This window comes from Hirundo rustica, chromosome 5, assembly GCF_015227805.2.
Source record: "Hirundo rustica isolate bHirRus1 chromosome 5, bHirRus1.pri.v3, whole genome shotgun sequence".
Classification (NCBI taxonomy): Eukaryota; Metazoa; Chordata; class Aves; order Passeriformes; family Hirundinidae; genus Hirundo; species Hirundo rustica.
In genome coordinates, this window is record NC_053454.1 from 5,199,027 (window position 1) to 5,213,035 (window position 14,009).

General features: G+C 45.9%; 1 protein-coding gene across 7 annotated transcripts in view; it reads left to right on the forward strand.

Moving 5' to 3' along the window:
• Positions 1-14,009, forward strand: part of REEP1 (receptor accessory protein 1) — a 66,357-nt gene that overhangs the window by 30,597 nt on the left and 21,751 nt on the right. For 6 of the 7 annotated variants that reach the window (XM_040064043.2, XM_040064044.2, XM_040064047.2 and 3 more), the window contains exons 4-6: positions 1,558-1,678; positions 3,218-3,331; positions 10,249-10,299. In XM_040064043.2, coding sequence (XP_039919977.1) covers positions 1,558-1,678; positions 3,218-3,331; positions 10,249-10,299 — 286 coding nt within the window. The remainder of the gene's footprint in view (positions 1-1,557; positions 1,679-3,217; positions 3,332-10,248; positions 10,300-14,009) is intronic. The other variant, XM_040064045.2, reaches the window with a different exon arrangement.

Below are 14,009 nucleotides of genomic sequence, written 5' to 3' on the forward strand. Positions count from 1 at the left end.
CTGCCCAGTTGGATGCTGGCAGAGGTCATAAATAACAGTTGATTTAGCTGCAGGCAGAGTGTTAGACTTGCCTGGCTGTTTCCTACAGTAAATACCCAGACTGTGGATCAGGTACAGACAGCCCTGCATCACAAGACTTTGTAGGTTGCTGTGTGGGTGGTTGTTCCTGGGATGTTTTGCCAGACATATTCCTGGTTAGGCTGGGTTTCTGGTTTGATGGAGGACAGAGACAGTGCACACTGATGTGGCTCTCTGGTGCCAGTGGAAGGATTCCCGGTGACCTTTGTCAGAATGAAAGCACATAAATGCCCAGTTGTCAGATTCAGCTCCTTTTGGTTTGGAAGTGTTTGCTGCTTGGTTGCCCTTTTTAGTATGACCTTTCTAGCAGAAACCAGTGAGATCAGTAGACTTTAGGATGATAATGTAACTGTAGTGCATGGCCTTGCAGCCTGTTCCTGCACAGCACTGCATGCCTTGAGTCCTCCAAGTGAAGGAAATCGGGAGAACTTGGCAGCATGTCAGATCTATTGAAAAGGAGAGAAAAGGCAACATTACCTATCTAATTTGCATGCAGATCTACCTCTCCTGTGTTCATCTGGAGCTTTGTTTTCTTTTGGAGGATGAATTATGTGGGTCTGTCAGGAGAAATGGCAGAGGGTTTATCCAGCCTGTGGAATCAAACATGCTGTAAAGATCCTCAGTGAGGTGGGAGATCAACCTGGCACATCCATGCTCAGAGCAGAGCATTGCAGAGGCCCATTGTGTCAGACCTGGGTGCTGGCTGGCCAGGCTGGCTCAGTGACAGCCCTGTGTGGCACAGCAGGAGCCTGTCTGGGTCCATCTGGGCTGGTCCACAGCCATCACAGGTCTCTGCACTGCTTTTGCATGCAAAGGGTAACAATTGTTCATCACACTGCTGGCAGCAACATGCCTGCCCACTTGAAGATGCTGCTGGGTGGCCAGTCTTGAGCTCTGGGCTTTGTCCTCCAGAAAAGAGCCTTGGTAATTTAATCTCAGGATGTCCCTGGCTGCTTGTTACAGCTAAAACATGTTCTGTTGTTAATGTCCTCCATATTTTGCAGCCTTACCTGAAAGTCAGTGTGGATCTGCACCTTTATGTTGCTTGGACAACAAAGGTTCTTGTATTTCAGTTTCAATCATGTAAGTGTTAGCTTAAAAGCTGAGAGGCAGAGAGATGGAAAGTGCATAAATATATCAATGAAATATCGGTTTACTTGTTTGGTCTTTGCTTTCTCACAATAACTGGGGATACTGAGAAGGCGGCACCTGTAATCTTTGCATGTAGAAAGCTCCTCTTATCATACATCAGAGTCTCTTCCAGACCATTAAATAATGTTCCTGATAACCAAGTAAAGATTCATCCACACGCGTCATTGAGATTTGTTCAAATCTGAGTCAATGAGCTTTAATCTTTAGATTTTTTGGAAAGCAAAAGCTCCTTGAGCTAGGGGGGCAAATCCCTACCTGTTCTGAGCATCTCTAATTAAAGAGCAGTGGTTAAATTGGGAGCAGACAGTAACCCTCTTTTCCTTCTAGGTTTCCATTCTACTATGAGCTCAAAATAGCTTTTGTAGCTTGGCTGCTGTCACCGTACACAAAAGGCTCCAGCCTCCTGTACAGGAAATTTGTCCATCCAACGCTGTCTTCAAAAGAAAAGGTAATCACAGGTGCCTGGGTCCTCTCTGGGTGGAACAGAACTATGGTGTGTTTACTCTAGTCCCTGTATCATTCATTTTCATGGAAGGATTGGGAGTTGCTGATTCTCTCCCTTTATCATTCGATCCCCACCTTTTGGTTGGTGTTTTTGTTCTTTGTGGTTGTGTTTTTAAATACTGGCATCTGTTCGGTGCACTCACACTTATTAACTCACCTTTGTGCAGTTGAGAAGTTGGGAGGGAGTGGGATAAAAATACCTCCTGAGCTGCTTTGCATGTGCTGGGTGATTATAGCTGGAGTATTCTGTTGTGGCTGGATGTAACAAATACAGAAACGGTCTGCCAGCCAGGATTCTTCAACTTTGTTCCCAGCTCTGCCTAAAACATTGTACAGCAATGAGACAAACAGCCCAGGCAGTCTAAAATGGGCTTAGCAAGCAGATGCCTGGCTGTGCAGCATGTTGGAAAAAGGCATGTAGCGTGTTGAGGTCCTAGGTTAAAAAATGTCTTGCTCAAATTAAAGATGCTAATTTTGGGAGGGGGGCATTACAACTTGGATCACTTGCCTGCCCAGGAGATTCCTGTGGCTGTGAATGGGATACTGTCAGGCAGATGCATTTTGCCTCATGTGAGTAAATGGACCAAGGACAGCTATTGTCACATAGCAACAAGCAAACTGCTGAGTGAGTAACTTTCCTGCACTGACAACTTGGAAATGAAAGCTCTCCCTTTAGCTACAGGCAGTGAAGGAGCAGCTGGATCTCAGTGCTGTCCAAGAAGGAATCAGTCCTCTGTCTCTACTTCCCCTTGCTTGTGCTTCTCCCAAGTAGGCTTCATGCACTTTGAGTTGTCACCTCTTACCTACGGGAAATAGAGCAGCCAGCAGCTCCTCACAGCCTCCAGTCCCTACTAACCCAGCACATCCACCAGCTGAATGCTAGAAGTCATTGTTAGCATTATCATCCAGACCCCAGCGTCCTGAGGGAGGCAGAATAAGGGCAGGAACCTCCCTAACTTTTATTAAGCAGCATCAAAGTCCAGAAGCTCTGGGCCTGCCAATTCCATGGGCATGTGAAGCTCGGCACCACCGTGATGTGCAGAGATATCCCAGATATTTCTGAGCCACCTGTCCTGGACAGAAGGCAGTGCAGCTTCAGCTGCCCAGTGTCATCACATGATTATTTTTAACTATGAGGCAATCCCATTTGTCTTTGGAGTGCATGGTTTGCAAATGGCTAGCGGTCCTTGTTGTTCAGGCAGATTTCTCTTGCTTCCAAGACCCCAACTTTGGGTCCCAATCTTCCATTTGTAAAATAAAGAGTTCCCAAACTCTGCAATGGGAGTTACTGCCCCCCAGCAAACTTCTCCTCTTTGCAAATGTTGGCTGTGAACTTCTTTCCAACCATAGTGGAAGAAGTGGAGGACATCTACCTCCATAAAGTATGACCTGACTCTGCCAAGAGTTTGAGGCTGCAACCATAAGCCTGAACTTGTCCTTCTTGTGCTTTTTAAGTTATTTGTTTTGTTTTCTGCTCCAACAGGAGATCGATGACTGCCTCATCCAGGCGAAAGACCGGAGCTACGATGCCCTTGTGCACTTTGGGAAGCGGGGGCTGAACGTCGCAGCCACGGCAGCTGTCATGGCAGCGTCAAAGGTAAAGGTGCAGGTCAGGGTGGTGACTCGTGAACATCTTATCTGCATCCACTGCCTGCAGCAGCTGCAGTGGGGAGGGGGAGAGATGGTGGGGGGAGGGATTCTCTCATTATTTTGTATAGTGACCTATAATTTTGTGTAGTGACAGGAAAGAAGATGGAGTTCGTGAAGGCTGAAATTTCTTCTACAAGGCGTACACATAACATAACTGGTGTATAATTCTCTGAAGATATGTTACATAAGAGTGAATGGGAAGTGCCATTAGCTGCTTTTGGAGGACGAGTAGATATTGGATGAGGGGTTTCTTCTGAAGGGATGTATCCTGTACTCTCTTCCTGGTTTAGAGCCAAACCCAGGAAATAGCTGTAATCCGTTGTTCCTTTTCTTGCATAAAATCTGCAAAGACTTGATAACTGCATTTTGGGGTCCTGCCCTCTGGCCATGGGCTATCATGGCTTTGAGTCGATGAGCACAGTGTGTTTTGGGGGTGAGACTTGGCTACCGTGCCTGTTACAAAAGGATAGTTAGAAACATATGGACAAGGAGGGCACTGGTAGTAGGAACAACATGAGAATGGGAGTTGAAGGAAGTTATATTCCTCTGGCAAATGCTTTTCCTATGACCTAAGGCACATTACTTTATTATGTCTTGGCTTTACTTCCTGCAAAAATGCATAATGAATCCTTGAGAGGCCAAATACCATAAAGTCTATAAAGCCTGTTGAATGCAAGGTATTATAGAAGGGGGAAGCTCAAAGGGTGTGCCATGCTCATGGGATCACAAGGATAGGCTAAACCCAAAAATTGTCTCCCTTTTCTCTGCCTAACATTGTGCAGACCATGCTGTCAGGCCTGTCTTCTCCTGAACTGTTGTTCTTTAGTAAGGAGATTCTTCTAACGCAGGGACTGCGAGATAAACCAAATCTGGATTGAAACCTGGGATAAACATAGAGCCAGGGCAGTGCTGTGTATTGTATGCCCAATGAAATAACATTTTTGCGATGCCTCCAGGACACTTAACACTTTTGCTGCTGTAAGCCTGGAGAAGTCACACTGGGGACATAAATAGACTCTAGGAATGCCAGTTTTGCAGCACTGCCTTTGCTCTGAGCCCCTTCCTACAAGGTACTGCAGACTGTCTGTGCTAGAGCTGTTTTTAGGACACAGTGAGAAGCTATGTGTGAATCCCAAAGGAATTCTGGCTCTTCTCTAGGTACTCCTGAATATGAGAAGCTCAACAGTAACCCAAACCCACAGTGCCAACCTGTTCCTCCATCAGGACTGCAACAGTGTCTGTGTCAGCTGTTCAACTGGAATGAACAGTCAGCGCCACAGTTTTCCTTCCCACTGTTCCACTTTTCTGATGTTTTTCTTAAGAATCTCTCTGCCTTGAAATGTGGCTCCAGTGGCAATGGGGAAAAGAGGGAAGGGTCTCCATGGTACAAGGAAGCCGTTGTTTTTCATAGTTGATGAAACTCCCCATTCAGTGGTGGAAGAAAACAACTCTGTGACTCGTGTGGTATTATTGTACTGAACATCTGCCAACACAGCTTGAGAGAAAACTGTTAAGATATTGCAACATGTAGATGGGCCAGGAGAGTCTTTCCTGCACACTACTTTGGGGAAGGGAAAATGATTTGTTAATAAGATTGAGAGGTTGTTATTGAATAGATTGATTGATTTTTATAACAAAGCAAGGGCTGTTCCAGTGTTTCCTTCAGCCTTGACATTTAAATTACTGTGGATGTATGAGGAAAAAATAGGACCCCTGGCTTCCTTTACTGCTTTGGCTTGTGGCCTCCAGCAAGTTGCTTGTTTTTGTGTGCTTCAGGGTGCAGATACAACAGAGAGTGTGAGCCGATCTGACAGCTCTCCTCCTCCCAAATGGGGTAGTGCTCCAGCTCCCAGTGTGCACCAGCATTTTGAACCTCCTTAGGTTATCTCGAATCTATCAGAAAGTCAATCCTGAAAGAAAAAGAAAGAGGTATGTTCTTTTGAGCCCACAAACATATCTTGGGTGCCTGAGCTAGCAAAAGGAAAGGGATTGAACTGAATTGTGAGGAGCATGGCCAGAGGAAAGGAAAGAAAGATCATCCTTTCCTGGTCTTGGGAAGCAGACAGATTAGCTGTGCTGTTCATGGAACTACACCCCAGCCCATTCCCAGTGTAGGGAAGGTTTTTTTAACCAGGAATGGTTAAAGCAGCTTCTGTCCCTTGCCCTTCTGAGACAGAATGTGCCGCTGTTCTGGCAGGAAGAGCTGCCTGGTGTGAATGACAGCCTGGTGTGCTGTGGTGTAGAAATGCTGAGCTGGGGTTCCTTAGGTGTTCAGGATGTGATTGGGCAGGTGTGGACGTGTCCTCATGTAGCTGTCCCTGCTGCTGTGGAGGGAGCTGTTTCCCAGAGAGGAGTGATACCACAGGCAGGGGTGGGAACTGTTTCTGTTCCCCTGGTTTTCAGCTGCTGTCAACCACATGTCAATGCCCTTACTTGCTCACTTGAGAAGGTATAATAGAGCCAGATTATCCTGTGTGAGAGAAGTTTAAATGACTAATTATCTGGAAAACACTTTGAGCAGACAGATGCCAGACCAGGCTGCAGTGCTGTCCTTAAGGGGAAGTTTCTAGGGAAGAAGGAAAGAGAATACTATTTCTAAGGCTTATCATGGCTTTCCCAATGCCAAGATTTAGGGGTATCCAGCTAGTCTGTGATAAGCGTTGAGTGTAGATGGGAAAGCAAGCCGTTCATTTGGTGTCAGCCTTTAAAGGATTGTGTTAAAATTGGAACCTACAGAGATGATGATTTATTCAGAAGCACGGAGCTCCTGCAGCTTCCATGGAAAACATGGCTTTTACCAGCAAGTGAATGTGAGGATTATTTACTGCTTCACTTGGATTACTGGGTGAGGAAAAGGTGCTTTTCTATGCAGAAATGGACCCTCAGACTTTGCAAATCAACTTTACGTAGTGGCAGTACACAGTGAGCAGCTGGGCTGAAAGGGGGCTCTGTACAGACCTGTTTTCAGTAAATTAGCTGAAATCTAAAGGCTCCTATATCTGGAGAACATGTCTCTTGCTGTGCATAGCCCTGTCCTCTCCTTTCTGTCTGAGCTGTGATCTATCATGGCCCTTTGTCTTTCATGATAAGATCTTTGGGCAAGGCCCATCTTTTAATTCTTTTCATCCATCATATTTTTTTAATCCATTCTTTTTGTCCATCATATTTTTTAATCCATCGTGTTCATCCATCATCTTTTTATTTGTGCAGTGTAATGTGTCTGGCTCTCTGATTACCATTCGTGTGTGACAGGCTGCTGCTTATGTATTTACTTCAGGCTGAGAAGCTGCAAGCTGTGCACAGCCACACCTTCCTTATCGCTGATCCCCTGTCCCTTTCCCTTTTCTATCTTAAATATCCTATGGTTTCAGTTAGCCAACTGCAGGCTTGTCCTTCCCCCTCCTTCTGCCCCCTGCCCCAGCTCTGTCCTTCCCCCTCCTCCTGCTCCCTGCCCCAGCTCTGTCCTTCCCCCTCCTCCTGCTCCCTGCCCCAGCTCTGTTTCGTTTTGAAGCCACAGTTGTGCTAACGCTGGCACAAACCTGTGCCAGTTCATTTTACAGGCTGAGGAGCTGCCAGTGTCCCAAGCACCCCGGGTCTGCCCAGCTGGCTCACTTGGGTGTTTTCTCTCTCTCCAGAGAGTCTATTTTTGATGCTCACTAGGCAAACAGAATGTTGGAGATCTGGTTTATTACCCCTGCTAAGTGCTCAACACACATCTTTTCCCTGCCCCCAGCAGCTCACATCCCCACCAAGGAGCATAATCTCATTTGGGGCTCTAATCCTGTCCTCATCGCTTGGTGATTCTGTCACATATAGTGACTTCAAGTGGGTCAGTCCTAAGTGGTAGGATTAAATGACCAGGCAATAAATCCTGCTGCTCTTTGTGTGTTTTCAATTTCCAGCTTCTTCAGCCATTTCAATTCCTGAAGAGCCCTGGGCACTGACCACCACCATCTTTCCAGCTCACCTTGGTGGAGAGGAAACAAGCAGAAAAGGAGCTTGTTTTGGGGTCACAGCAGAAGGGAGCAGCAGCAGCAGTGCTGTTACAGCCCCAGTCCCCCCCAGGCATTGCATCCATCAGATGGATCCTGGGCATCAGCAGGCTTTCCATTGCCACCAGTCAGGTTTCAGTGTCGGCAGCTGGGGTACACATGGCTGAGGCAAGGAGAGGCTCCAGTGGCCTGGAAGCTGCACCAGCCTTCTCCAGCACACTTGTATGCACTCCCTTGCTGTCACCACACTCCCAGCACATATCCTCCACCTGTCACCCTGAGCCTTCTACCACCTGCTGCTTTGCCATGTCCCCAGTCCCCAACTGTTCTATCCCTGCTTGCTGCCCAGCCCTGCCGTTGCCTCCTGCCTTTCTACAACCCACACATCACCAGCTTTACACTCTCCCCCAGCTCTCTCACTCTTTCTTTCAAGCTCCTGGGTTTCTCAGATCCTGTTTGGATGTATCCTTATTCCCCACTCAGAACAAACCAATTCTACCAGACAGATCCACATCTTTCCCCACCTTAAGACAAATCCTGCTCCCAACCACTTAACCATCCCCAAGTTGCAGCCTCAACTCTGCTTTTCAAAGGAGATTTGGAGAAAACATCCCACTGCCAACAGATCAGTGTATTCCAGAGGTTTCTGATAATTTGCCTTCCCCTGCCTTTCTCCTGTCCTTCTGTAGGTAAGGTGGCAGAGCAGCTGGCGCTGTCACCCATTGTGTGCCCAATTTTACACAGGGCATGGCATGGGGCTGGCAGTGGGCACAGAGCCTTGGCAGGAGAAGATAAATGAGGTGGTGGGAGCAGGCACACATGACTGGTGTCAGTGAAAAGTCCATTTGTGCCTAATAAATCTGAGAAGCAGGCCAGGAGCCTTTCATGCACGGGAAAATGCGGCTCACGGTGCTGCAGGAGCACCAATCACTGCCTGTGTCGTTAAAAGGACAAAAAACAGGCAGGAGGCTTTTGGGATGTGCTTAACTAATGCTCAGGAGTGCAGCCTCAGCGCTTCCCAAACTACCTGTATGGACTGGCATTTCTATTCTGTTCATTTGTATTTCTACCTTTGGGCTCACCTTCCCCTGGAGGGTTATAGCTTCATTACCTTAGGGCCCCTTAGCCCAAGAAGTTTATCAGGAATTTTTTCAGTACATTTGCTGGTTTTTTAAACCATGGCACTGGGAGTAAAATGCTGGTGGTGATTTAGGCTTTATCCTCTTTGGAAAAACAGCATCTTTTAATTAATTTCTAGTATCCAGCCTGTGTAGCCAGTGCAAAGCCCAAAACCCAATATGTAAATTCCTAATTTACCATGTGATTTTAGACCTATTTACTGTGGAAAGTGGGAGAAAAATGCTTGTGTTAGGAAAGACATGCTGCCTTTTGTGGCATAACAGTGGAGAACTGCACTTCTACTTGAATTGGGAGAGGGAGGCAGAGGGTGGGGAGCATCCTTTCCCTTAAGATACTTGATAAAGCCTCTTTGTAATGATTAGATCCTGAGTGCTCAGAGGGAGAGTGCTCCTTTGCTGAGCAAACACATGGGAGCACAGTTCTGACCAATCTGCTTAGCACCATATCTGTGATGCCCCATGATGTGCTCTGATCAGTAGCATGGCCTAGGGCTGCAGAGGTCAGGAGTCATCTAGAGGTCACAGTTTGAGAAGCCTTTGGGGACACTTTACTGTTACCTCAGAGAGGAAAGGATCTCGATTTGGGATCCAAAATCAAAGATCTTGAAGCTGCTTTATGCCAATAAAGAGGAACAACAAATGGCTTTCTTAAAACATATGGTAGCATGCCACTGATTGCAGGACTTTGTGAAGTATTCTTGTCACTTGTGATGCATCTTTTATTTAGAAGTCTTTAAGAATCTGTTTTTTACACATCTATAGAATCCCAATGCTGTTTGAGTTACAATCCAAATGACCCTTTCCAGTTTCTCTTTCATGTTGGCTGTTTGGTTGGTGTCTCCAACACGTAAACACTCACTGAATGCACAGGAGAGCAGAACCAAAAAATAAATTTATACAGAGAGACTAGTGTGGGAGAAACAATAGCAAAGGTTTCCCCAGAGAGGAAATTAACTGCACAAACAAAAAGAGTGGATGAAATTATGTTTCCACCACCAACATTAACGTCAGCTGGTTTCCCTTTGAGTCTTTATTGCTGTCTGACATTTCCGAACAGGTAGCTCTTCCAGACTAGGCATGGCACGCAGGCCCTGGCCGTAAATAATGATATTGCTTATAGGATATTTGTGTAGGATATGGTGGCAGAAGGAGTTTACTCCTTCACTCATGCCTGTGCTCAGAGTAAAAAGCTGATGGTTTTGCTCAGGGTCTGCCTGCAGCCAGACATGAGGAAGTTTCTGTGTGCAAAGTCCTGCTCACTGCTGTGAGCAATTCCCCACTGTCACCCCCCTGCTCAGCAGAACCACCAGTCACCAGGGCTGGAATGACTGCCACGTGTCCCTCACATAACCCTGTGCCTTAATTAGTCATTAGGCCTCACACTGGGGATTTCTCCAGTGGGAAGCATCAATCAAGTGCAAGGAGTGGAGTGGCAGCCCATTGTGTTTATAATTTGCTTTACTCTTTAAAAACACCTGTTAGGTGACACCTTGTCAGCTGGGGTTCTGGAGTGGTTTCTCCATCTCTCTGGGGAAGCTGAGGAAGGGAGAACCTGTGTTCAGAGGTGTAGTCCACAGGTGGGTGTCCTTGCTTTTTATGTGTACGTGAGTCCCTGCACATGGTGCCCACTGTCATGCTCATGTCTCACCTCGATTACTTATGCTTCAAATAGATGTTAATCTCAAAGCTTTTATGTGTGTTGCCACAATGGCTCTCTTTTTTCCCTTTGCTAGGTCTCTCAGCTACTCCATTTACACTTGTATTTGGACCAGAAAAAAGGGCAGGTAATCTGCTGAGTGCTTTTACTAACCCCTAACTAATGTCTGCTCCTTGTTAGACTAGCTGTTAGACTAGCTGTTAGACTAGTTTGGACTGTTTTCAGCTGAGATTGGTCTGAGGCCAAATGCTGTCTGCTCTGCTTCCAGTGGGTAGATCCTGCGTGCTGAGCTTTAAAAGCCTGTCCTTGATCTCATCAGCAAATTGCCTTCCAAGTCCTCTGCTGGCAAAGACACTGCAGTTCCAGGCAGGGAGCTTTGTACGTGGAACACTCATTTAACTGGGCTGATTGCTGCTTCATTGGCCAAGCTGCTGTGTTTGCTGTTGTGTTCTCACTAATGGATGGAGGGAGCCTCTCTCCCTCTGCTGGGATCCCTGTGAGGATGGTTGGGGTTGCAGTGGAGCTTTTGAAGGATCCCTGGCAGGTGTGGCAGTCTGCTGGGGCAGTCCTGCTGACACCGTGGCCACAGCCGACATGCTGGGAACGTGCGCTGCACCTTGTGGTGGACACTGGCAGGATGGAGGCTGCCACGTGCATGCAGACATCTGTGGAGGAGAACTACTAACCACAGTTACAGCAAAAAGAGGGGAGAACATTAACAGATTGAGTATTGTGCTGGAAGTGTGCTGAGCGTGACTTAGTGTTCCCTTGCTTGTCCATTAACTGCTGATCCTAAGAGGCAAAAGGCCATCCTGCATTAACACTGATTGTAATAAAAGCTTCTCTTCTGTGACGTGGCAGTTTTGGGTTCCTGATTTGTCATGCTGTGTCATAGTTTCCACAGCTGCAAAATGGAATTTGTAGGTATTAGAGGTTTTTTGAAGCCTAAATAATGTTTACAGAATTCCTTTGTATTTTCAGACTGAAGGAGTGATAAAATCTAGACGCTGTTACTTGTTTATATTTAGATCATATTCAGTGAGACTGTTATGTAACCTGCAGATTCTTAAATTATGTGCTTCATTTTATTTGCTTTAGCTACCTACATATGTGAAGTATGTATAATGAATAATTCCACTGAACATAAACCCAGTTTTCCCCAGACTCCTAAATGCATATCCCTCTAAAAAGTTTTAGTTCAAATGGGAATGCAGAGACTCATAAAGTGGTAAAAGAAATTAAAACAGTTCCAGCTCTTTCTGATGGAGCTCCAGCTCTTTCTGCTTTTTACTGTGCTTGTCACAATGCAGATGTCAATTTTTTGAAAGTATTTCTGATCCTTCCAGGCAAATACTGGTTGCATCTGTGTTTGTGCTCTGGACCCAGAGAGGTTGATGTTTGTTCCTGGAGATGATGGTGGTGATGTCCACAGCATGAAGAGGAAGGCAGTGTGCAGGTTGCTGGCTCTGGAAGTTCAGTGTTTTAATATTGTTCTGTCATACTCTTTGAAGCAAAAGGGACAGAATGTGCTAGATGTGGGTGAGGAAGGAATGTCTCTACTACAGCTGTCATTTTGACTAAATCAGGCAGATGTACTTAAATTAGTTTTAGATTAATTACTATGCCTTGTGGATGGAAGCTTTAACTTCACTTAGAATCACAAATGAGCTTCTGCAGCTTGTCTTGATGGCCAATGCTCTCATACTGTTGTTGAATCTAAATAAGATTGATACCGAGTGACAGCAGTGACTGGGCACTGATGTTACCATGTCCTTTTTAGTATTTGTCTTTTATCCTATGCAGAAGCACTGAGCCCTGGCTCTTGCTGTAAAAAGAGAACTTGTGAGGTTGGTAGATCCTGGGGGAAGAAGAGGAAAAGGAAGCCTGCAGAGCTCCACTACCAGTTTGTGCTGTACCTTGTGCTGTGCTATGGGCAAGACCAGATGAATCTGGGGACACATGCACCTTAGTGATCAGGGCCTAGAGAGACACATGTTCCCACCTGTGGCCCCCAAAACCTCACTGTCTAGCAACTCGCTGTAAAATCAGAAGTGCCATTCCCACAGGCAAGAAGAAGCTGGATGAGAAGTTGAGTCCAGGCAGGGAGTCTTGTGCCCAGGGAAGTTTAGACTCAGTTTTCCAGCACCATTTCATGCTTATGTCCTCTGAAGTCCTGAAAACACAAGTCCCACACTGCCAGCACTATCATCCTAGCAATTGTTGGTATTCAGAGAGGAGGAGAGGGAGGTGCTGTCGTTCTTAGTCCCACAGCCCTCCCAGTCACAATTTCCAGAAGTCTGTGTCATGACATGGAGCTGTTCTTCTGCTGACACAGTGAAATGGTGTTACTACAGCTACTGCCATGGTGTTACTGCTGTCACACTCTCTAGGATAAAACTAGCCCAGATCTGTATGGATGTGCTGCAAACATGCCTGTGGCCTGCAGCGTAGCCATAGCTTCAGGACCTGGATCCTCTCTCTGTGCTGAAATTCCTGGGATATCTCTCATGTCTATAGCAGTTGGGAAAGCATCTGCATGATCATGGCCACAACAGTAAATAAAAATCCCCAAACAGCTGCTCTTCATCTTCCACATGATTGTTTTTACAAAACACAGCCCAAAGCATGTGCTGTGCTAAGTCTGTTCTGTTGAGAAATAAAGCTATTAACTTGTTATTTTCTTTTGCTAATAAATGATAAGTCCTTTTGTGGAATAATAAGCATCACATCTTGATAAAGTCTTTATTTCTAAAACATAGCTCTGCGAATCCTTACCATTCTATTTGGGGTCAAATAAAAAATGTGGTTAAGTGGGAAAGAACTGTGAGTGTTACACTGGGAGCAAGTAAATCAAGTCTAGCCCTAGGAAGGCCAAAGGTGCAGAAACTGGAAAGAAAAGAAATGGACCTCTTCAGGTTTTTGTTGGTGTTCAGTGCCTTCACTGAGCCGAGGCCTTTGCTATTTGTGCCATTTCTGGTATTCAGAAAAATTGTTTCATAGAATGACAGGAACAATAACAGTAATGTTTTGCTATTATCTGTTTTATAAACAATCTTTATTTTTGCTGTTAGAAACTCAGGTTAAACTAAAGCAAAAATTAGGAGAAGGCAATTTTAGTTCTTTTTTCCTGGGGAAAGTCAAGTTGTTTAGCTCAGCTGCTTCAGTTTGTGCTCAAGGGTCTGTCTTACACACTGATATAACAGACCCACAGTTGACAGGCATATATCAGGCCCCTGTTTCAAAGCTCCCTCTGGGGCCTTTGATCATTCTGTGCTGCTATATCACAAGGTGCACTGCAGGAATATTAACACATCTTCTTCATTTTCAATGTGTTGCTGTCATCTTCCCTGCCAGGTCGGTCTGACACATGAATCTCATCTCTAACCTGACTCATGTCCACATACATGAATTGCTGGCTGGAATGAAATGGAATTTGGGTTAGCTGCCTGAGCAGAGCAGCTGGGGGGGAGGTTAAAAGCCTGAGCCCTGCTGACACTTGAGCTGGGTGTGAGGCAGGAATACAGCACTCAAGTTACAGCTCATCAGTTGCTAACCCTCTGGCTTTGCTGGCCCAGTCATTCTGCAATAGCAAAATATTATTTAATGGTCAGCTTGCTCTCGCTGGAGATCTGTCTGTTGTAATCAGGCTGCAGGGTAGGATATCTTGTGTTGGCTTTGAATCAGTCCCTGAGAATAGGGTGTCTGTGCAGGAATTCAGTGCAAGTTCCAAAACCCATCCAGAGCTGTGCTGAGCTCTGGGCAGCTGAGGTCTCACCCAGCTGACCAGCCATGCAAGGCAGCTACAGTTACCAGCCCAGTAACATTTGCAGAGTAAAT